This window comes from Hakea prostrata, chromosome 4, assembly GCF_041222555.1.
Source record: "Hakea prostrata isolate BN-2017 chromosome 4, UWA_Hpros_2, whole genome shotgun sequence".
Classification (NCBI taxonomy): Eukaryota; Viridiplantae; Streptophyta; class Magnoliopsida; order Proteales; family Proteaceae; genus Hakea; species Hakea prostrata.
In genome coordinates this window covers 53,437,992-53,462,259 of record NC_142603.1, presented here as the reverse complement: position 1 = coordinate 53,462,259, position 24,268 = coordinate 53,437,992, and the positions used below count along the sequence as shown (strand labels likewise).

Here is a 24,268-nt window from a genome sequence, read left to right as displayed (position 1 = left end):
GTTTAATACAGCAAACCAAAAACTCAACATTTGCATCACAAGTATTGCAGGACCGTATGGACAAACATAAGATTCATGCAGAACACATATAGCTGGACAATTAAAAAGACAAAGTTTCATTTCAAAAACCAATGAAAAAGGCTATCGAATTACCTGAACAAGCTGATACAAAAAGGAATTCAAATACAAATTGTAGGGATATGAACAGAAAAAAAGTTGCACGGCTCCAATGGGTTGGAAAAGAAGGGTTCCCGTACTGCATCAACCAATGGCACTACAGGCAAAGGAAAGAAGGTCTCTGCCAGCAACCAACTTGTATTTAAAAACTTTTCTTTCAGAAATAGGAGCAGAAAGGGAGCAGGAAAGAGAAGATGACTGACGTCCTCAATTGCAATTCAGGTAAAAGGCACAAGAGGAGTTTTTTTTCTTTTTTCTGAGGGGAGGTAGGATGTATTCTGGGAGAGGGAGGGGCCTGGATATTGCAGTGTTGGTGAAGGCTTACATGGGGAGGTAGAGTTTAAGGGATCTCCATAAGGTAAACTGCGATAGGGATTATGACCTCTGAACCAAGCAGGGTGTTGGCAACTGACAGCGGGGGAGTGGTGGCAGCCTAGTTTCCAAGCAGATCTGGTGCTGAAAAGACCAGGAGAAGAAGGAAGCCAGATGACCTTATCCTTTAGGAGGTCCCCCCCCCCCCCCCAAAAAAAAAAAAAAAAAAAAAAAAAAAAGGGACAAAAAAAACACCCCTCTGTGTGTGTCTGTTTGCCGGGGGAGAATTTCCAAGCATAGATGAGAGGACATTCTCTTTCCCCATTCTGAATGTTTTCTTTTCTTTCTTTCTTTTTATATATATATATATATATATATATATATATATATATATATATATATATATATATATATATATATATATATATATATTTTTTTATGGGGTGAGGGGGCAGGGTTGGCCTTGTTTATGACAGTGCAAACAAAAACCCCTAGGGAAATGAAGGAAGAAGCAAACCTGGTAAGTAAGAGAGGAAAAGAAGAGAGAGATATTGCACATAAAAAGAACCAGGCTCAAGGTTTAGCTAAAAACCCCTAGGGAAATGAAGGAAGAAGCAAAGCTGGTAAGTAAGAGAGGAGAGGGGGTATTCAACTTTATTCTCATAGAACAAAATAATTTGGAAATACTTCGCAAGGTGCTACTAATCACAACCTGGTAAACCCATTCTGACACCATGACACAATATCAGAAGCCAACTCAAGAGAGGAAAAGAAGAGAAAGTTATTGCAAATAAAAAGAACCAGGCTCAAGGTTTAGCTGAATGCCTCACTGTCAACTAAACAGTTTGTATTATGTTAAAACAAGGAATGGACAAGTACGCCACTGAACTTATCTCATTAGGTAAAAACCCAAGTCATATATATTACCCAAATGATTCCTAATATAGCACTCAAATATAATAATACCTATAATGGCACCAACCAGAGCCACTTACCAAACAAGAGTATAGCTTGAACAGCATTCTCATGCAATAACTCATCGGCGATAACGATATCGTTTGAAGTTAAAATAGAGATGCAAAATGCCCCGCTCAAATGTGCATTTGAAACCCTTCTTGTGGGAATATTCCCACTCTTTGTTCACAATCCGAAATGCCTGTAATGCAATAACAAGAGCAAGGGTCAACTATCTGAATGAAATTAGAGGGGTGAGTGTTCATTCAATGGACAAAGCAAGACTCACAATGTCTTCATAAGGTGGACCAGCATGAAATCTGATGAGGCATGTCTCACCACTGCTTCCATCCTTCTCTATGGTATAAACTGGTGCTTTTGTTTTGTCAACAAGGTCTGGGTAAAAGATGTTAAATTTATAACCTTGCACTATCTTTGGAGGCGGATTATCATGATCGTAGTGGGTTTGGTTGTATTTGTTCCATTCATATCCAGTGTGAACCCGATTGAAATATTTCGGTTTCCTCGGGCGATATTTATCATGCCACCAGTAAACCTGCATCAATATGCTTCATTATACAACTAAAAGATGGTCAAACGAAGGAAAATAGAAAAATTAGTAGCTGAAAAACATACTTGCGAATCTAGGTTGACTTCAGCACCAGAGCCAAATACTGCATCTCCTTCCTCCATACTACCCATAGCTTTCATGGCCTTCAGCTCCAAGTTATCTTCTGACACACTTCCTTTTGAAGCCATTGATTCCTGGATCTGTCTTTGCTGTTCTTCTAGTACAGCAATTCTTTTTCTTTCCTGGTACATTTTATACGAAAAGGCTTTAAAACCAGGAATTAGGAACAGGAACAATCTCTATAAATTTTGATTCAAACTGGATATGAATTGGCTGCACAAGGCCAGATGCAGTCAGACTCAGTAAGAATTCAGTTACTTGAGGATTGGTATTTATAGGAATTGTGGTTGGTCAACCCCAAGACAATTGGACGACCTTTTTTATCCAATCATGTCTTTATTAATATCAACCATCAAATGCCAAGTAATTTCATTATAGGATGCTCAGATTTCAAAGTCAAAAGTATCACGAAGATGCATATCAGGAAATTTCAGGCAACAATAGCATATTGAAAGGTCCGTAATTAGGAGTAGGACCAAGTAGCAGATTCTAGTGACTCTCAATTAACCTAAAGAACAGGTAATTAGAAAGCTTTCTTTCCTTGGGGAAAAAGAACAGTTTTAACTTGGAGGTTTGATTCAAAGAATAGGTTTGGCCATGTTGCAGTTGTAGTATCCACTGCTCTTTTAGAGAGTGCTGGGTAATACTAATAACCCCGTCCCTTTTGGGTGACAAATGAATTTAGTGCAGTGAACTGCATATCTAATACAATCGAATCAGCATCTGTGAGTGAGGAGATTGATTACCAGTTCAATCCTATCATCTTCAGGATCAATTGCATCTTCATTTTCATCACCATGCAACAACTGTGGTGAAAATGAACCAGGTTCTTCTTCAGGCTCATGAGTCTCTTCATTCATCAGGGGCTCAGAAAAACAAGGTTGAACATCTGTACACAAGTTTAGATTAGCCCATCATTCTAAATTAATACAAAACCAAAACAGCATAGGCAGCTAGGACAAGAATGTCCCATACCTTCCACAGGATGAATGGCTTCCTCTTGAAGATTTAAGTTGTGATCTCCTTCAAAGTCTTCCTCACTCTCCAAAGGTTGCTCCAGACGTTGGAGATGTTTATGCAATAGGTTAGTATGAATCTCCTTCAAAAGAGCCTATTATGTGTGTGTGTGTGGGGGGGGGGGGGGGGAATCAGTTGGCAATCTAATGACGGAAATTAGATGAAAGAAATTTATGAAGGGGTAGAACCATGTACCTTTGCCTTGTATATCGTAAGGTGTTTCTGAACAGCCTGCCAAAACTCAACCACCTTGGCAGTGCCAGAACGCAACCCTGAGTCTATTTGCGATTCTAGTTCCTCCAGCTCTTTGTAAGTTTTCGCCTGTAGGACATTCTTCACGTCTCCTTCAATGCTTGAGTGCAGCCCTCTTTCCTCCGCAAGCAATTCAGCTGGTGGTTCTTCTCCCCGTACCCGAGCACGATCCAAGGCATCCTTTTTCCGAGCCTCAGCCAGCTCCCAATCACAAACCACCATTAATGACTGTTACAGAACACCCCATGTCTCATTTAGGTGCTTTATATCCATCACAAAGCAAGAAAATGCGGAGTTATTTTGGGGAAAGTAATATCAACGTGTCACTCCTGACAAAAATCATGTTAGTCGGTGACAATTCCGGTGCTTCTGTCATGAAATTTAAAACAGCTCTAGTGCTAATTCCTAAATAAGAAGTGGTTGTTTGGTATCCCTATTGAAACCCAAGCCATGCCAAATACCAAATGTGAAAATTCCAAGATACTAGTTGCTTGGTGATGCAACACCTCCCTGCTCCCTGCACCATACACATTGAAACAACCCCCCCCCCTTTTTTTTTGTTTGGGGTGTGGGGGTTAACACACCCTACAGATTGACTATGCAAGTCTACCAATCTTTGAAACAGCCCATGGAAAGTAACTTGTCAAACACTGTGCCAACCAAACAAAAGCAAGAAAATTCAAAGGCAAGGTGATAGATGGCAACGAAAACCAAGACAACAAGGCAACACCAGGTCGCCTTGACCCCAAAAAAGGGCCAGCAACTCCTTCACAACTATGCATTTTATTTCAGGGCTATACTTTCAACATCAAATGCATCTAATTCTAGAACTCCGGAATCATGGCTAAGGGATGCCTTTACTTAACCAGATTATTAGAATGTTCAACAATGGATCAAGAAATTAGTTACACCATAAATAGATAAGCAAAATAGGACCAACAAATGTTAAGTACTAAAACTGAGTCTAAAGCTTTCCAAATGAGAAGCATAACCCAGACGTTTACAAAGTAAAAAAAATGTAAAATATCGATATTTACTTATTTGAGTTCAAAAGTCTTGTAGCTAGTTAGTTTAACTATTTCATGATTGACAAGGATGGAAATTGAATGCATAAATGGACCAGGGAAAAGGTTCATACTTCCCAAAACTTTATATGTGTTGGTGTTGCTCTATCTAGATCCAGGTGCATTTTTATGTCATCATAAAGCTCTTCCATTTCCTTCACTGTCAAACCCTGCTGAACACATTTCAGTGTTTATTCCAAGTATAGTCATCATAATAATAAGAGAACATGGTAGAATATAAAACATTTAAATAATTATAAATACAAAATAAGATAACAAGCAACCTATTAGATCAATTCACATGTTGAGGGTCAAGAATATTTGGTAGTAATCAACCTGTTTGAAAAGATATGTTCAATCTCTTATTTAATTCCTCTACTGTGGATGGGAGGTAATAAATTTTATTATTTCTGTGCCAGAGCCTGATTCTTGCAGTTATCCTACATTAGTTTTAGGTTGTCAATTAGCACATTTGTAACGGGCCAAGGAATAATTTTTGGCATTCTTTCGTTCTAATGCAAGAAAGCGTTTGGGTCATTCTTTCGTCTTTTAGGAAACAAAGTGGTCCAATTTTTGTGCCTAAGAAAGCTTTTTGCAAAACAACTTTGACTTATTTCTTCGTTTTCAAAAACAAAAAGCATGTCTCAAAACTATGCACAAAGAGGGAGACTCAGCCCAAATTTCATTACCACACATCTTCTAACTCCTTCCCGCCTTCATAATAAATATTGTTATTTTGAGAAAGAATATGGGGAAGAATGAGGGAGAAGAGAAGATGGAAGCCACGATTTAGTTGTGGAGGCTCAGATAGAACTTGTGAGCTCTCCTCAAAATAATATTACTTTATATAGGCTAATTTACAAGTATATTCTATATAGGAAAGCATCAACCAATTTCGATTGGTATAAAACTCTTAACTACCGCCTCTTTTTCCTATCGAGAATTAGTGCAAGGCACTAACTCTCGATGGATCTGTCATTTCCCAAATTGCCCTTTCCTAACACTCCCCCTCAAGCTGGAGCATATATATTACTCATGCCCAGCTTGTTACAAATATAGGTAACTCTTGTATTCCCTAGAGCTTTGGTGAACAAATCTGCGAGTTGTTCTCCAGTCCTCACATGCTTGGGGGATATTATGCCTTGTAGTAACTTCTCACGAACAAAGTGGCAATCAACTTCAATATGCTTAGTATGTTCATGAAAAATTGGATTTGATGCTATATGAACCGCAGCTTGATTATCACACCATAACTTCATTGGTGTGTCATCAATAATTCCTAATTCCTGGAGTAATTGTTTTATCCATACCATCTCGCATGTTACCTGTGCCATGGCACGATACTCAAATTTTGCGCTTGATCTTGCTACCACAGTTTGTTTCTTACTTTTTCCATGATACAAGATTTCCTCCAACGAATGTGCAGTAGCCTGTAGTCGATCTTCTATCTATAGGTGATCCAGCCCAATCAACATCAGAGAATCCTTCAACATTTCTATGCCCATGATTAGTGTAAAGAAGTCCACGTTCTAGTGCTTTCTTAAGATACCTCAGAATTTGTATAACTGCATCCCAATGTGATGTTCGTGGGGCAGACAAAAATTGACTCACAACACTGACTGGGAAGACAATGTCAGGTCTAGTCACAGTCAGATAATTCAGCTTTCCAACAAGCCTTCTGTACTTCTCTGGATCATCAATAATGGTTCCATCTTCTGGCATTAACTTTAAGTTACATTCCATGGGAGCGTCTATGGGTTTTGATCCCAACATTCCTGTTTCTGAAAGCAAATCTAGTACATACTTCCCTTGAGATAAGAAGATGCCCTTTGTTGATTGGGCAACTTCTACTCCTAGAAAATACTTTAACTTGCCCAAGTCTTTGGTCTGAAATTTCTCTTGCAAATAGGTCTTTAACCTATCAATTCCTGAAGTGTCATTTCCTGTAATGACAATATCATCAACATAAACTACAAGAAAGATTTTGCCTGCATCAGAGTTTTTAAAGAATACAGAGTGATCACTTTCACAACGAGTCATCCCAAATTCTATTACAACAGTAGTGAATCGTCCAAACCATGCTCGAGGTGACTGCTTGAGACCATATAATGATTTGCGGAGGCGACAAACCTTATTCTTCTCCCCCTGAGCAACAAACTCAGGTGGTTGCTCCATATATACTTCCTCATGCAGATCTCCATGAAGGAAGGCATTCTTCACATCCAACTGAAACAAGGGCCACTGGTAGGTAGCGGCAAGAGAGATTAAAATGCGGAGGGAAGTAAGCTTGGCAACAGGCGAAAAAGTATCAACATAATTTACGCATAAACTTGAGCATAGCCCTTGGCAACGAGACGAGCTTTCAGGCGAGCTAAAGAACCATCAGGATTAACTTTCACAGTGAATATCCACCTACAACCAATAGCTTTCTTTCCTGAGGGTAAAGGTACAAAATCCCAAGTCTGATTGTCCTCTAAGGCTTGTAATTCTTCGTTCATTGCACTGACCCACCCAGGATTAGACAAGGCTTCAAGAACATTCTTAGGAATAGGATAAGTCTCTATAGTAGATAGAGCAGTAGAGAATCCAGGTGATAAAGTAGAATATGAAATAAAGTTAGAGATGGGATACTGAACACAAGAACGAGTACCCTACCGAAGGGCAATTGGAATATCAAGGTTAGATGTGGCAGGAACATCCGCAGGATCAATAGACGAAGTCGGCACAGAGGTAGAGACCGTAGGTGCGGGGGGGAGCCGGTGGTTTTGGACGGCGCATGTACACTTTGGTGATGTCTGGCGGAGGTGGAGGTGAAGGAACTGTACCCTGTGGAAACACACTTTGAAAAATACAGAGATCATCATTTAGGTCAGTTAAACTATGAGATTCAGTAGAAAAAGGAGTGGACTCAAAAAATGACATCTGCAGTAACAAAATATCTTCGTAAGTCAGAAGAATAACAACGATATCCCTTTTGAGTACGAGAGTACCCCACAAAAATACACTTAAGTGCACGAGGATCAAGTTTAGAGATCCCTGGGCGATGATTACGATTGTAACATACACAACCAAATACGCGAGGAGGCAAAGTAAATAAGGGAGATGAAGGAAATAGGAGAGAATGAGGAATGCCACCTTTTAAGACAGATGAAGGCATCCTGTTAATAAGATAACAAGCAGTTGAAACTGCATCAGCCCAAAAGGAGTTAGGAACCTTCATCTCAAATAAGAGAGAACGGGTGACCTCCAATAAGTGTCTATTAGTGGAAATAATTCTTCCCCCCAGACATACGGCCTCTACCAAGCATCTTCTTCGTCGTAAGATCCTGAAATAAACAATATCCAGGAAAGAATTTCACCAAACAGTTATTAGTGGAGGTAAATTTATGAACAGATAATAAGTTAAATGGCAAATTCGGTACGTAAAGAACTGAGGGTAGGGTAATGGATGGAGTGAGTTGAACTGTACCCACTCCTTTAACGTTGATATGAGAGCCATTAGCAAGTGTAACCAAAGAAGATGATGGAACAAAAGAGGAAAATATACCTGTAGCCCAAGTCATATGATCAGAAGCTCCTGAATTAATGATCCATGGGCGAGATGTGGTTGAAAGGCAAGCAGTAGCATTACCTGTCTGAACAAGGGTGGCAGCGGCTGATTGTGGTTGAGTGGCCTGAAACTGAGTGAAACGAACATAATCTGCCTCAGTCATCTTTACAGTCTTACCCTTAGGATGAACGGTAGTAGTTGGAGATGCTAATTCAGAGGTGATGATTGCATTCGCCATGTGTGGGGGCTTCCCATGAAGCTTCCAACAATATCGTTGAATATGTCCTGGACGACCACAATGATGACAAGTCTTAACTTGTCTGTCTTTGTCGATAGAGTTGTGTGAACCTGGATATTTTCCAGTATTATTTCCTCGAGTTCGTCCTATATTCTGTCCACCAGGGGCATGTCCTCCAGAAGTGCCTCGAGAAACTGTTGCCAAAGCTGAATTTTCTGTAGAGTTATTGGTACTCTCCCTTACAACACGAAGAACTCTTGAAAATGTGTCAGCTAATGTGGGTACATGATCACTACCAAGAATCTGTGCTCTAACTGCCTCAAACTCCTTTCCAAGACCTCCCAAGAAACCCATAACAGCTAATTGCTCTCTTTGATTTTGCATAGTTTTGATATCAGAGGAGATAGGTAGAATAGAGTTTAGTTCTTCATACATTCTTTTAAAATCTGCAAAATATTGGGTAATATCTCTACCTTTTCTATCTACTCGATAAAATTCCTGGGACAATTAGTAGATTCTAGCCAGATTATTCTGACCAGAATACAACACATTCAAATACTTCCATAATTCATTCACAGTTTGTAAGTGAGTAACCAAATCTATAATATTATCGGCCAAGGAATTAAACATCTGCCCAAGTATCATCATCTTTGGGTACAGTCTTAGTCAAATGATCTATTTGTCCCCGTCCAGTAAGAACAATTTTAACTATAGCCCTCCATTGGTGGAAATTTGATCCACCCTCCAATTTCTTCTCAGTTAACCGATGAGAGGATGAAGAAATAATTTCAATCATGGTATTTTTATTTGGAATTTCTCCCATATCCAACACAATTAAAATCAAATCCCAGAAATCAGAAATCCGAAATAGAATCAGAATAATTTCCAGATTAATCCCAGAATCATATTAATCTCATAACCACTTGAGCCAACCGAACCAGAAAACAAACCAATACCAATCAATTTGGACCACTTGAACCTACCGAACCAGAAAACAGATTAAAACCAATCGAACTTGAAATACCAATCGAACTGGGTTTACCGCAAGTCAGTCTTCTCTTTCACGAAGACTCTCTCTCTCTCACTCTCTTTCTGATCTAAAGCAACAATCGGAAACAAAAAATCACACCAGTTTCTGATCTAAAGCAGCGTCGCAAGGTTACTCTTCTCCTTCTCTCTCACTCTCTCTCTCTCTCTCTCTCTGATCTCAAACAGCGTCGAAAGCGAAAAGTCACAATTTCAGCGACTCCTCCGACGGCTGCTTCTTCTCCAAAGATTGTTATTCTCTCAACTCTAAACAGATCGAGAGAGAGGACTACAGACACTCTTCCTCAGCCCCAAATCAATAAAAAAAACGAAATATATCTCAAACAAGCGCAGATTCGTACCGAAAAAAAATGCAGATTGATTGGAGTCATGGACAATCTCTTGCACCGATCTTCAATATCAATCACCAATCTTCAATAAGGAGCTGCATCAAAATAATAATCACCAACAAGTGCAGCGTAACTGCATCCCTTTATTTTCTGGAAATGACTCCCACACTAGGTACAGTTTCTTTCCCTAATCAACTGTTTGTACTAGTAATTCTTAGAATTGAATAAGAATTACTACAGCTCTGATACCATGTTCTTTTGAGAAAGAATAAGGGGAAGAATGAGGGAGAAGAGAAGATGGAAGCCACGATTTAGTTGTGGAGGCTCAAATAGTAATATTACTTTATATAGGCTAATTTACAAGTATATTCTATATAGGAAAGCATCAACCAATTTCGATTGGTATAAAACTCTTAACTACCGCCTCTTTTTCCCATTGTGCACTAACTCTCGATGGATCTGTCATTTCCCAAATTGCCATTTCCTAACAAATATTAAAAAAAAACGTATCTATGGTCAATCGCAAGAAGCCTGTTAGAACAATTTATCACAACGAACTCAAATTTTCTTCCACTGGTAGCTATCTTGAGGCAAGGTTGGCAAATTAATTGACAAGTACATGAGAGAAATCCTCCCGATCATAATCTGGAGGACTTTTTTTCTTCTTAGTGTAAGACAATTTATAATGAACCAGGTAAGGGGATGTAGCTCTGATTATCACGGGAGGAGGGAATTTCATGGGCAGAGTTATTTTCTATGTCAATAATGAGCTGGTCGTCAATACTCTCGCTAGCAGTCCTGCATTCCAAAGGTTTGCTTGTCAGGACTTCCAAAAGGATGGAAAATATTACAAATATAGTTGCACGGAAAAAGACAGGGACTGCAACAACAGTTGAATGAATCACCAAAGATACGTCCCAGAAGAAGGCACTGAAGGATGGTGGCATTGTTTGATAGGCCATATTATTTCTTTTTTGTTCTTTCGAACAGAGCCTACTTGGTATATGTGCGAGAACCTTGGGTGTAACTTGAGTTATACCTTATGATGAGAAGATGGACCTTTGTTTTCTGGTTTATTCTCATGCCCTTGTCAGCCTATCCATGTCTTAATCAGTTGGGGACGATAGTAGTTCATTCATAAACCCAAGAAGCTAAAACCGAAAAAATTAAAAATAAAAAGAGAAGAAGAAACAAAGAAAGAAAGAACCAGTATCGTTCTTAAGAGCAAAACTTACCAAATGCCCACTTGTTCCACAGGTGTTCTCATACGTTTTCAGAACAAGTCAAAATTGTGCTCAGACCACCATCCTTGCATAAAAACATTAGACAATGATTTCTTGCTATGTCTAGCTTGTCGGTTGCTTGTTGTTTGTGCTATTGTATATTTTCTCTTTGGTAATGAATTATTTAATCATCCAAAAAAAAAAACATTAGACAATGATTCTCAGAAAGAACACTGTTCTCAAAAAAGACCGTTACCAAATGCGCACTTAGCATCCAACCATAGTTTCTAGTGGTCTTTGTCCTTAATATTGCATTCTTGATTGAATTACTATCCCACCATTTCTCTAATGTTTTAGACAAGATAGAGACCATTAGCCATCTAATGAGCTCAACATCTACTTTAATGTAATAAACAAGGGAGTAACCATATTTGGTCAGAACTCAAGAGATGTAAGCCTTAACCAACTAAGTACGAGTGGCTACATAGATCTTTTTTTCCAATCAATTCTATTCAAATCCATACTCGTTACTAGTCATGCAACTATGCATCTCTTACATTCCTTCAAGGGACATTTTGCACTTATCATGTATCAAAGCTACTCCTATATTAGCTCCCATTTTTTCATTTTATTTACTTGCTCTTTTATGGTTTACCACTAATCCATCTCAATATCCTCAGTTTTGGTCTGATTTTCTATTTCAATTTCATGGGGTTGTTTGACTTAAGGAATCATTTGGTTTGATTTTTACAACTTACCTCAATGAAACAGAAAGCAAATGAAAGAGAATTCCTAAATAGGTCAGTAGCTCTATCAATTTCAAAATTGAAATTGCAGCCATTCTATTTTTGCAGTGCTCTTAAATTTGCACAGGTTAAAATGTCCTGATTCTAGGGTCAACTGGTCAAGAGAGTAATATCAAACCTGTTACAAGAAATACCCTTGAAAAAAGAGAGGAGATAGTAGGACTTCTATTTGGAGTCCAAGACTACAATCAAGAAAGGGGCAGAATGGTGAAAGCAGCTTCGAAATTTTCTTCTTCAGCTGCTTTTCCCCCCTCCCTCTCCTGCATCAATGTTTTTATTATTTTTTGTTCATTTTTTCAGATCCTAATCGCACTTCTTTTCTTTACACTTCCCCTCTCTGTTTCTTGCTTCTTTCTTTATTTCTTTTGCCTCCCTTTCTGTCTCTTGCTTCTCTTCTCGACTCTTCTTCATTTTATTTGATTCTTCTCCTCCTTTATCCCTTTCCTTTTTCCCCTTTTTTCCTGGGTTTGGCCAATGAGAGAGAGAGAGCAATGAAGATTAAGTGGCAAGGCAGCAGTAGCGACCATGGTAAAGCACTCAAAGAAGCCTGAAAATCCCACAAAGTCCTGCAAGGCCAGGCTCTCAGATCCAAGGGTGGGTTTATTTTTACAAACACAAGGGAAAATAGCCCATGCCATCAGGAAGCTAGCTACCTTTGGCCAAGGCAAAAGAAAAAAGATAACTTTGGAGGATAATCCAACCCATAAACTAGCCATTCTGTTCCAGAGATTCTGTTGCAGTGTGGGTTGAATAGGTCAGGCCAAGAACCATCAATCAAATGGTCAAGGACATTAGCTTAGGAAATCAGCGAAGTTCATGCTAGATTTGCCGAAGTGAAAAGGCTTGAGATTTAGATTGTTGGGAAACAAAGAGAATATAGATAACACAGTGGAATAAAAAAATGGCAGGTTACAAGCAAAGGAAGAAGGATAAACCTGTCCCCCATTTTGTTCAAATTAAACTTGATGTTTTTATTTTAAGCTTTACCAAAATTGAATATGAAATTGGACAAGAGGAAGATGATGGGTTGGCACTTCCTTGTTTATATTCTCAATCATTCAACTACCAAATGGATTTCTAATTTTTCAAATATCACAGACTGATGGAATCAAAACAATTTTGGTTTCAAGACCAAAATTTTTTTTGTTGCCAATTTCATAAAATTCTTGACATGTTCCTTCACTTCATCTAACCTTTTCTAATCCTTTATTTGAATCCTTTATTATGATTCAAATTAAGTGTTAAATTCACTTTGGAGTATCTACCATCATCAATGTTCACCTCCTCACTTTTAATGGTGTAATTACAAAGTTACACAGCATATTCTTTGTTTCTGTCACTTATCTTGAGAACTTATGACCCAGTATCTACGATGACCAGATATTACTTATATTATTATTTTAATATTGTGCTTGACTATTTCCAATATGTGAGATTATTTTTAAGATCTCAAGTAATTAAATTAAATGAACGGATGGTCCACGGGTCAAAATGGCTCATTTAATGGTTTGGTTGGAGGAATTTAAATGTAACTTGAGGAATTGATGTAACCAGGGTCAGCAGGCCAATGGAGGCCTGAAATTCGGGCCCAAATGAGCCCCTAGTCCATGCGGCAACCAGGGTTGGCCAAATGACCTAACGGGTATTTTGGTCATTTTTCCATGCCCCTTGGGGCTTCCTTAGTCCAGTTAGATTCCTTGACTCATGAGGACTTTGGATCTTTATTTTCTTTAATTGATTATGTAATGGTTAAGACAAGTAAGGTTGCTTTGGTTCCGCAATTCCCTGGAATCGGCTTCAGAATCATGTTTCTAGGGAATCATGAGTCTGTGGAATAAGATTCAGTAGAATCATATTCGTTAAAAAAAAACTGTTTGGTTACCCTAATTTTGACAAGTAAATCTGTCTGAAAAACCATTTGGCTACCCTGATTTTGACAAGTGAATCTGTCTAAAAAACCATTTGGTTACCCAGATTCTGACAAGTGAATCTATTTGAAAAATTGTTTGGTTACCCTGATTCTATGGGTGGATTCAACTTGAATCACTTGAAAAACTGCTTGGTTACCCTGATTCTGTGGGTTGATTCAACCTGAATCACTTGAAAAACCCTTTGATTATCTCGTGAGTGGATTTAACTTGATTAGTAGATTATACTTTCTTACACCTTAAATATATATACACACACACACACACAAGAAGTTCAGCTTGCAACTTCGGGGCAAACCATGACCCATCCACCAAACGAATCTTTTTATAGCATTGTTGTATAGTGTGCAATCCAAAATTTATATTTGGCAATACAAGCATTAAAAAAATGCTTAGTATATATCAATAGTAAGGGTGATCTTGCAACAAAATGGGTGTGATCTTACGCTTGATGAGTAAGAAAACTATTGGCAAAGCTGAAGTCATTTCTTTATATTATTGGCAAAGCTGAAGTCATTTCTTTATATTATAAGTATGCTTGGCAAGAGAAGTCCCTTGGATTAGACATTGATTGCATGTACTACTTCACAAATTCCCTCTTTTGATAAGACAAACACTAAGAAATTCACATACAAAAATGAAATTATATTACAGTAACACAAATATTTTATGTAGTTTATATATCAACATGACATGTTATTTTAAGTGTTTATAACACAAACATGACGTGTTTGCCCTTAGCATTTTAAAAATAAATCACTGGACTTCATTAGGCGTTGTTCAAACTTTGCAATCAATATGATAACAACATGGTAAAGAAGTCATTAAAAATAATGTAAAGGACGAAGAGGAGAGGATGGTAAGCCTGGAATGGGGAGATTATAGGAGAGGACTTTTTTCTAAGTCAAATTGGCATACTATCTCTTACATAATGTAAAGGAAGGACGAAGAGGAGAGGCAAAGACCTTCATCTTCTAGTGGCTATTAAAGTAGTGATTTTAAATGCATACCATGCATGGTAAGGAAATAATTTCATTTAGAATAACTGATGTAAAGACTCAAACACAATCTAGTCAACTACAATAGTGGAACATAAGAAATAAAAATGTACCTGTTAATACAAGCATAATTAACAACACATGGTGAAAAGGAAAATGTTTTTACATCTTTGTTGCATACAAAAATACATAACAAGAAAGTAAAAAAGCCCACACACATAAGAAAAAGAATCCATGATACAACATTGTGATTCGGTCCAACAGAATTTGAGTGTGCACGTGTCACTAGGGGTTCTCTATGCAACACCCAAATTCTTCTTGTTGATGTTGAAGCTGTAGAACCCTCTTTCATTCCTAAACTCCCACACATTTTATCTAGCTAGTAAAAGAAGTTGACCTATAAAATCTTCGACCTGGATTTTTTCTGGTTCTTAAAGTCAGCAGGATCATCCTTTCTTGCCCGTAGTAGCACAATGGAGACTATTGTTCCATTCCAATTTCCAAATGAAGTTTGGTCTTCACAATGGTAACCACCCATTGCTTCTGAAGAAGAATTATCAATAGTGGAATTCCCAAATGATCTGAAACCAGCAGACAGGTTTGGATTGGTAGATGATTTAAGAGAAGAAAAACAAGATAAGAAAACCAAATTCTAGTTAGGTATTTTCTATGGTTCCAAAGGAGAACAACAAATTCTAGTTCAGAGGTCAGTAATTTTCCAAGGCAAGGTATTGAATTTTTACTTACGAGGGGTTTTGTGCTCAGGCTTATTAATCATTTCCCATGTTCTAATGAGCCCTTTTTACCTTACCTTCATCGGCAATAAAGCATTTGTATGGGAAGTTAACATTTTATGGTCCATAAGATAAGCTTTTCTAGACTATTTGCCTCTTTTAAGCTACCTGGATGATTATTTGAATTTCGATAAATCCAAACTCCTATGGCTATGTTGCATCCAATACGGTGGTCGAAGCAAAAGGGAAACTCCAGGAACAAAGAATGAATGGATGTAGTTTCACTAGTTAGAGCACTTCTTTTATTATATACTTTTCAACAGTCACAAAACATTATTTTCTCTTCAAATTCCAGAGGATCAAGTCTTTTATTTTTTTCCAAGGGATAAATGATAACTTCATTGAAAAGCCTCCAAGCATAACCTGTTAGGGTTAAAACTTAAGTTTTTAGACATGAACAAGGGTGGAGACCGCCACCAAACATGATGCAAGTTGTAGTTTTTTGCACCCTTTGCAATGTAATCAGCAAATAGGTTATCAGACCTATTTACAAACTTAAATATCATAGTCACAAACTCTATGCGAAGTTTTTGAATTTCAGAAAATAAACTAAAAGCCACCCAATCAAGTGAGGCTCAAATCTACCATATTAGGAATCTTCAGGTTTAAGGTTTAACAGGAAAAAGATCAGAAGAAATCTATGAACAAGAGAATATCAACACTGATTCACTCCACAACCTGATGGAAGGTCTATTTTATGTAGGCCTTTGGAAAAATATCTTGTTATCAACTTCAAGAGTTCCTTATCAATATGAACTAAAGATTGTTATTCAAAAAGCTGAAAATCATAGAGAAATCACCAGCGAAAGGGATTAATTAATGGCTAAAAAAATATATAGAAGGGATTAATCCATTGTTTTGCTGAGTTGTTATCTATAATTAAAATGCAAGAATACCAATGAATATATGGTTACAAAAAGATCTGCTTCCACCCCCAACACTAAAACGAAGATAGAGAAGTGAAAAAACCCAAGAAAACTAATATAGATAGGGAAAACCGGCAAGCAACAAGCCACGGACAAATAAAGCAAGATGTATTAATAAATACATAATAAAGACAATTGTAGAGACTCACCGCCTATTTAGATCAAGTTTCCAAACAACATAAAGATGCAGAAGCCGAAAACACCAAGCAATATCGAGACACTAGAGTTGCAGAGAAGCTAGGGTTCCTTCTTTGAGTTTTGCCAATAACACCAAGCGATATCCACACGCTCGAGTTGCAGAGAAGCTAGGGTTCCTTCTTCTCAGGGACGGTGGAGTTCTTCACGTTCGACAGGAAGAACACTCGAGTTGCAGGTCTTTCTTCTCAGCAGTGGTTCGTGTTCTCAGCAATCGATGGACTCTATAGTTCAATCGAATGTGATTCTATAGAGTCACGCCTTTTTATATCAAGCCCATATTTGGGTGATTTTATTTGGAAACCACCTATTGAGGTGTTTTCCACAGAATCAAAAATTTACACTAAAAAGTAGAATCACCCAATTCTAAGGAATCATATGGATTCCGAATCATCGTGGAACCAAACGTTTTTTTTCTTTTGTTCTTTTTGTGGAACCATGATTCCTTGGAAGCCGATTCCAAGGAATTGCAGAACCAAACGCAACCAAGAGTCCTAGCCGAAATCTTTGCATGAATCTAATTGCAAAGATTCCTTTTAGATAATTTTATTTTTCCTTATTATTTTTGGTGGTCTTGGTTATTAGTTAAGTTGTTAATTGTTTATCAAGTTACAAATGGGATCCTTCCCTTATTATTTTTAGTGGTCCTGGTTATTAGTTAAGTTGTTAAATATTTATTAAGTTGCAAACAGAACCTAATCTATAAATTTGTGTTTGGTACCGCAATTCCCTAGAATCGGTTTCCAAGGAATCATGATTCCACAAAAAAAAAAAAAAAAAAAAAAAACCGTTTGGTTCCACAGTGATTCGGAATCCACATGATTCTTTAGAATCAGGTGATTCGGAATCCACATGATTCCTTAGAATCAGGTGATTATACTTTTTAGAGTAAAATTGTGATTCTGTGGAAACCACCTATTGAGGTGGTTTCCAAATTGAATCACCCAAATATGGGCTTGATATAAAAAGGCATGACTCCGTAGAATCACATTCGATCGAACTGTAGAGTCCATCGACTGCTGAGAACGCGAACCACTGCCGAGAAGACGGACAGAATGGGGTGTTCTTTGAACACAAAGAAAGACCTGCAAAGAACTCCGCCATCCCTGCGAAGAAGGAAACCTAGCTTCTCTGCAACTCTAGCGTGTGGAAATCGATTGGTGTTTTCAGCAAAACTCGAAGAAGGAACCTTAACTTCTCTGCAAGTCAAGCATCTCGATATATCTTGCTGTTTTAGGCAAAACGCGAAGAAAAACCTTAACTTCTCTACAACTCTAGCGTCTCGATATTGCTTGGTGTTTAGGCTTCTGCATCTTCGTGTTGTTTGGAAACTCGATTGAAACAGGCGGTGAGTCTCTACAATTGTTTTTATTATGTATTTATGAATACATCCTGCTTTATCTGTCCATGGCTTGTTGCTTACTGGTTTTCCCTGTCTAGATTAGTTTTGTCTTGGGTTTTTCACTTCTCGATCTTCATTTTAGTGTTGGGGGTGGAAACGGATCTTTTTGTATCCATATATTCATTGGTATTCTTGCATTTTAATTACAAGGATTACAGATAACAACTCAACAAAACTGGGGATTAATCCCTTCTATCTATTTTTTTAAGCCATTAATTAATCCATTTTGCTGGTGATTTCTCTCTAATTTCCAGCTTTTTGAATAACAATCTGTAGTTCATCTTGATAAGGTGCTCTTGAAGTTGATAACAAGATGTCTTTCCAAAGGCCTACATAAAATAGAACTTCCATTAGGTTGTGGAATGAATCAATGTTGTTACTCTCTTGTTCATAGATTTTTTTGATCTTTTTCCTATTAAACCTTAAACCTAAAGATTCCTAATATGGTAGACTTGAGCCTCACTTGATTGGATGGCTTTTAGTTTATTTTTTGAAATTCAAAAACTTCGCATCGAGTTTGTGACTTTGATATTTAAGTTTGTAAATAGGTCTGATAACCTGTTTGCTGATTACATTGCAAAGGGTACAAAAAACTTCAACTTGCATCGTGTTTGGTGGCAGTCTCCACCCTTGTTCATGTCTGAAAACTTTAGTTTTAACCCCAACAGGTTATGCTTGGAGGCTTTTCAATGAAGTTATCATTTATCCCTTGGAAAAAAAATAAAAGACTTGATCCTTATGGAATTTGAAGAGAAAATAATGTTTTGGAACTGTTGAAAAGTATATATTAAAAGAAGTGCTCTAACTAGTGAAACTACATCCATTCATTCTTTGTTCCTGGAGTTTCCCTTTTGCTTCGACCACCGTATTGGATGCAACATAGCCACAGGAGTTTGGATTTATAGAAATTCAATGAATTATCCAGGTAGCTTAAAAGAGGCAAATAGTCTAGAGAAGCTTATCTTATGGACCACAAAATGTTAACTTCCCATACAAATGCTTTATTGCCGATGAAGGTAAGTTGTAACAGGCTCATTAGAACATGGAAAATGATTAATAAGCCTGAGCACAAAACCCCTCGTAAAAATTCAATACCTTGCCTAGGAAAATTACTGACCTCTGAACTAGAATTTGTTGTTCTCCTTTGGAACCATAGAAAATACCCAACTAGAATTTAGTTTTCTTATCTTATTTTTCTTCTCTTAAATCATCTTCCAATCCAAACCTATCTGTTGGTTTCAGTTAATTTGGGAATTTCACTACTGATAATTCTTCTTCAAAAGCAATGGGTGGTTACCATTGTGAAGACCAAACTTCATTTGGAATGGAACAACAGTCTCCATTGTGCTACTATGGGCAAGGAAGGATGATCCTACTGACTTCAAGAACCAGAAAAAATCCAGGTCGAAGATTTTATGTGTCCAAATGGTAGTAAGCATGCAAATTCTTTTATCTTGCTAAATAAGATGTGTGGGAGTCAAAGAATGGAAGAGGGTTCTACAGCTTCAACATCATATGACAGTATCAACAAGAAGAATTTGGGTGTTGCATGGCAATCCCCTAGTGAACATGTGCACACTCAAATTCTGTTGTACCGAAACACAATGTAGTATCATGGATTCTTGTTCTTATGTGTGTGGGTTTTTTTACTTTCTTGTTATGTATTTTTGTATGCAACAAATATGTAAAAACATTTCCCTTATTATCATGTGTTGTTAATTATGCTTGTATTAATGGGTACATTTTATTTCTTATGTTCCACACATGTAGTTGACCAGATTGTGTTAGTCTTTACATTAGTTACTCTAAATGAAATTCTTTCCTTACCATGCACTGTGTGCATTGAAAACCACTACTTTAATAGCCACTAGAAGATGAAGGCCTTTGCCTCTCCTCTTCGTCCTTCCTTTACATCATTTAAGAGATATGATGCCAATTTGACTTAGAAAAAAGTGCTCTCCTATAATCTTCCCATACCATGCTTACCATCCTCTCCTCTTCGTCCTTTACATTATTTTTAACGACTTCTTTATCATGTTGTTACCATATTGATTGCAAAGTTCGAGCAACGCCTAATAAACTCCAATGATTTATTTTTAAAATGCTAAGGGCAAACACATCATGTTTGTGTTATAAACCACATAAATATTTGTGTTACTGTAATATAATTTTGTTTTTGTATGTGAATTTCTTAGTGTTTGTCTTATCAAAAGTGGGAATTTGTGAAGTAGTACATGAGATCAATGTATAATCCACGGACCTTTCTTGCCAAACATACTTATAATATAAAGAAATGACTTCAGCTTTGCCAATATTTTTCTTACTCATCAAGCGTAAGATCACACCTAATTTGTTGCAAGATCACCCCTACTATCCGTACATACTAAGCATTTTTTTATGCTTGTATTACCAAATATAAATTGTGGATTGCACACCATACAACAGTGCTATAAAAAGATTTGTTTAGTGGATGGGTCATGGTTTGCCCCGATGTTGCAAGCTGAACTCCTTGTGTGTGTGTGTGTGTGTGTGTATATATTAAGGTGTAAGAAAGTATAATCTACTAATTAGGTTAAATCCACTCACGAGATAACCAAAGGGTTTTTCAAGTGATTTAGGTTGAATCAACCCACAGAATCAAGGTAACCAAGCAGTTTTTCAAGTGATTCAAGTTGAATCCACCCACAGAATTAGGGTAACCAAATGATTTTTCCGACAAATTCACTTGTCAAAATCAGGGTAGCCAAACAGTTTTTTTTAACGAATATGATTCTACAGAACCTAATTCCACATACTCATGATTCCCAAGAAACAGATTCTGAAGCCGATTCTAGGGAACTGCGGAACCAAACGCAACCTAAAGGATTCCCTAGTTGAATCCAATTCAGTTTCCTTGTTTACGTCCTCTTCCCTCCAACGTAAACCTATTTATATCCCCAACCTCCATGTAAGCCAGCTGAAATTGAAGAAAATTAAAGGCTTGGAGTCGTGGGTAGACAACACACCACCTAGGTTGAAGGTTTTGAGTTTTCTGCAATTTCAGCAACTCTCTTCATCTTCTTCAAGTGAATTCCCCCACACCTGTAAGTACATCCCAGCTCCTTCCTTCCCCCCCCTCCCAAAAAAAGAAAAAAAAATAATTTATAGCTCTCTTTCTTCTTCCCTAGTCCAGCTGTCACCTCCTCACCCCTCCACATTCATCACAAACCTCCCCTATCCCTCCCATCGCAAGCCACCACAGCCCCTCGCCTTTCCACTGCAAGTCCCTACAGACCCTTCCCTACCCTGCGGCAACCTTTCCCCGGCTCCACCTCTCCATTCCACCATGGCGAAACGCATTTTCGTCCATGAACCCCACATGCAATGGAATTAGACTAAACCAAAACCAAAAGTGAGGTAATAATCAACATAATTTTCTGACCCCACAGGTATCAAGGGTTGGACCCACCAGTTGGACCCCCACCATAGTTAAGGCAGGTCCAAAAAACCTCTAAATAAAAGCCTATTATATACCTAAGTGTTGAGAAACATATTATGTCATAATGTATGCTAATTAGACAAAAGCCTATTTATGGGTGACACCTCACACTACCTCACTCCCTCCAGATGGTGACATGAGAGGAAATAAAGAAAAATAGAAGAAAAAAAAAATGTGAAAGATGAAATCGGATCAGAAGAGAGAGGTGGCAAAAGAGGGAAGGGTAGGGATTTTAGTGACACCTAAGACGGGGTTGGGTAACCATGAACTATAGGTGCACACAAAACAATAAATGGGGAAAAAAAAGAGAAAAGAGGGGTAAGATAGAATTGATTAATGGCCATAAATGAATAGAATGGGAGGGGGGGGGGAGTGTTGTGTGAAATGAAGAAAGGAAGGGGGGGGGGGCAGAGAACACTAAAGGCGTAGGGAAGGAGTACATGACTGAAGCATCGACCTCTATACTTGGACTTGCAGACCTGTTCACAACAAATTGGGCACCCCTATTGGGTACAAATCATAAGTTTTGATTCGTCACAATTCGTGAATTTAATCGCCTAGTAATTACACTAGTAATTAGGATTGACGGGATAATGTCCCAATTTGGTCATTCTCTCCATTTGATTAAAGACCCCTATACGCTAAAATGACGATAACTTCCATGTTGGAGTTGGAACTAAATGATTATGTTTGGAAAGAGAACTCAAAGATCTACATTTCATACGTTTATGATTAAGAAAAGTTCCAAAAACGACCAGAAAGGGGTCAAAATGCTAGTTAAGCTACTGACAGTCACAGAATGGACAGGATTGAACTGGTGTAAATAATGAGTATTATGATCCAACTGATGGTTATTTATAAATTTGATGCATGGTGTAATATTTGATAAATTATATGATAATCTTTATTTAGTATTCGTTTGATTCTTCATGGGCTAAGTGATTTGAGAATATGACTAGAGATTGCACAACTGATCTAAATAAATGTTATGTTATGGTTATATTTATGATTGTAAAGTGTAAGTATACTGGATTGCTTTATTTATGCATTTATCATGATAATTGTATTTTGATGTTTATATTATAAATAAAAATAAAAATATAAAATTTGATAAATGCAAAGACTGAAATGGAATAAAAGATACATTGAGCACATCATCCCCCACGCCATAATGACCTTAGGTCCCCAACTTGACCCCATTCTAACCATCCAATTTCAAGATGTGGATATTTTCTTGAATTTTCCTAAACCCTAACACCCCCCCCCCACCCCCCCAAAAAAAAAAATTTTCGTACACCCTAAAACCCCCCAAAACAAGAGCACTAATATATTCTAATTAACCATCCAAACCCAACCAAACTTGAGGGATCATATCTCTATATTGTTACCTGCATTCCTTTCAAGTTTCGCCCCATTCCCATAACTTGTCATCCCATATCTCAAGAACCTCCCCGTTCCACCATTCTAAATCTCTCCAAAAATAGAATCCCATCATCCTTAGTACTATTTCACTCCAATTACCATAACCACGGAATTCAACGTCCACTAGTCCAAACCCAATTAAGGTCATGCCTCATAATCACCCCATAGCCCAAACTGAGATTTTAAGAAACTCTTTCTTGGTCCCCCATATGAGTTGGTTCTGATAAAGAACCTCATTCAATTCGAGCTGCAACACAAATGGACCATTGAAGAAAAGACTATCATGGTAAACGAATGAGTTTCAATTTTTCTGCAAACACATTTTTCATTTGCTTTGTGTAATGCAAAAAATATGTATTCATGAAAAAACATGAAAGAAGTTAGAAGGTCAGAAGATTGCAACGATTAGCAAAAGAATAAAAATAAAACTAGAGAACAGAATGGGTACTTGCCTTGAAGACCATGTAGGGTTCATTGATCTCTATGTCAGAGTCATCTGAAACATTAAGATGCTTGGAGAGAATATCAATGGGTTTTATGCGCCCCTCACGCAATCTAATCTCTGACCTGACTTTGCTTTGAATAAAATGAAACTGTCAAATAAGCAGGTTAGAGCCGGGCCTATTGACATATTTGCATAATAATAAGAAAAAATAATAATAATACCACCAATCAAATGCCAGTAAAGTAACCGATTTCACAAAACTGAACAAGAATATAGTATATGGATCCATATTGAATTCAACTCCAAACAATAGGAATAGTGACAAATAAAAATAATTGGTCACATGAAAAATTATAAATGCAAGTATGAATATATGGTGATAAAGTTGATGCTTACCTCCTCTTCTTTCTTTTCCCAGTCACAGAACTCAGCCCTAGCGCGTTCCCTAGCCACCATTGCCTGTGAAATGAACAATGTCGTTAACTTATTCTTCAAAAATTATTAGCTTTGATTTAACTAATAGATTGGAGGAACATCAGACAATGATCCCTTTACAAGGTCCGCACACAGTGATATCTATGCAAAGGCCCAATGAGGTCAACACCACTCCTAGGATGATGAAAGGCAAGTTGTTAGATCAGAATCGCACAATTGTGGGTGCATACTCCTCTGGAGTTCTGTGGGAGTAGGATAAAGAGACCCGAGTTTTTTTATTTCATGAAGTAGTCCCATGACTCCCGTCCCAACAATCATCAAGGCTTACACATGGAGCGTGATATCAGAAAACATCTTACTGTTTAACACGTAAGGGAATAAAAATAAAAATTTAGAAAAAGAAAAGAAAAAAGAGCCAGGTCAAATGCAACTAGAAAGCTCAGACAATCAATCACCTTCACTCAATAGATATACCAGACCATTTGGTAGTCATTCACTTGAAAATTCTCTGGGCATCCCTTTTTCTTCCAAAGAAGACTTCTTTTTCTTCAGTCAAAACTGCCAAAGTAATGGCGAATAGCGATG

General features: G+C 37.6%; 2 protein-coding genes across 2 annotated transcripts in view; one reads left to right on the top strand and one right to left on the bottom strand.

The window, feature by feature from the left end:
- LOC149019605 (splicing factor Cactin-like) overlaps window positions 1-24,268 on the bottom strand; it is a 42,956-nt gene that overhangs the window by 2,317 nt on the left and 16,371 nt on the right. The window contains exons 6-14 of the mRNA XM_089153584.1: window positions 23,645-23,707; window positions 23,256-23,396; window positions 4,542-4,637; window positions 3,347-3,631; window positions 3,110-3,245; window positions 2,881-3,023; window positions 2,080-2,256; window positions 1,733-1,999; window positions 1,485-1,645 (exon numbers count right to left, since the gene is read on the bottom strand). Of these exons, the coding sequence (XP_089009710.1) occupies window positions 1,526-1,645; window positions 1,733-1,999; window positions 2,080-2,256; window positions 2,881-3,023; window positions 3,110-3,245; window positions 3,347-3,631; window positions 4,542-4,637; window positions 23,256-23,396; window positions 23,645-23,707 (1,428 nt within the window). The 3' untranslated portion in view covers window positions 1,485-1,525. The remainder of the gene's footprint in view (window positions 1-1,484; window positions 1,646-1,732; window positions 2,000-2,079; window positions 2,257-2,880; window positions 3,024-3,109; window positions 3,246-3,346; window positions 3,632-4,541; window positions 4,638-23,255; window positions 23,397-23,644; window positions 23,708-24,268) is intronic.
- Window positions 10,144-10,531, top strand: LOC149019606 (UvrABC system C protein). Its single transcript, XM_089152844.1, is given in 3 exon segments — window positions 10,144-10,207; window positions 10,340-10,449; window positions 10,451-10,531. Coding segments are annotated over 3 exon segments (255 nt in total).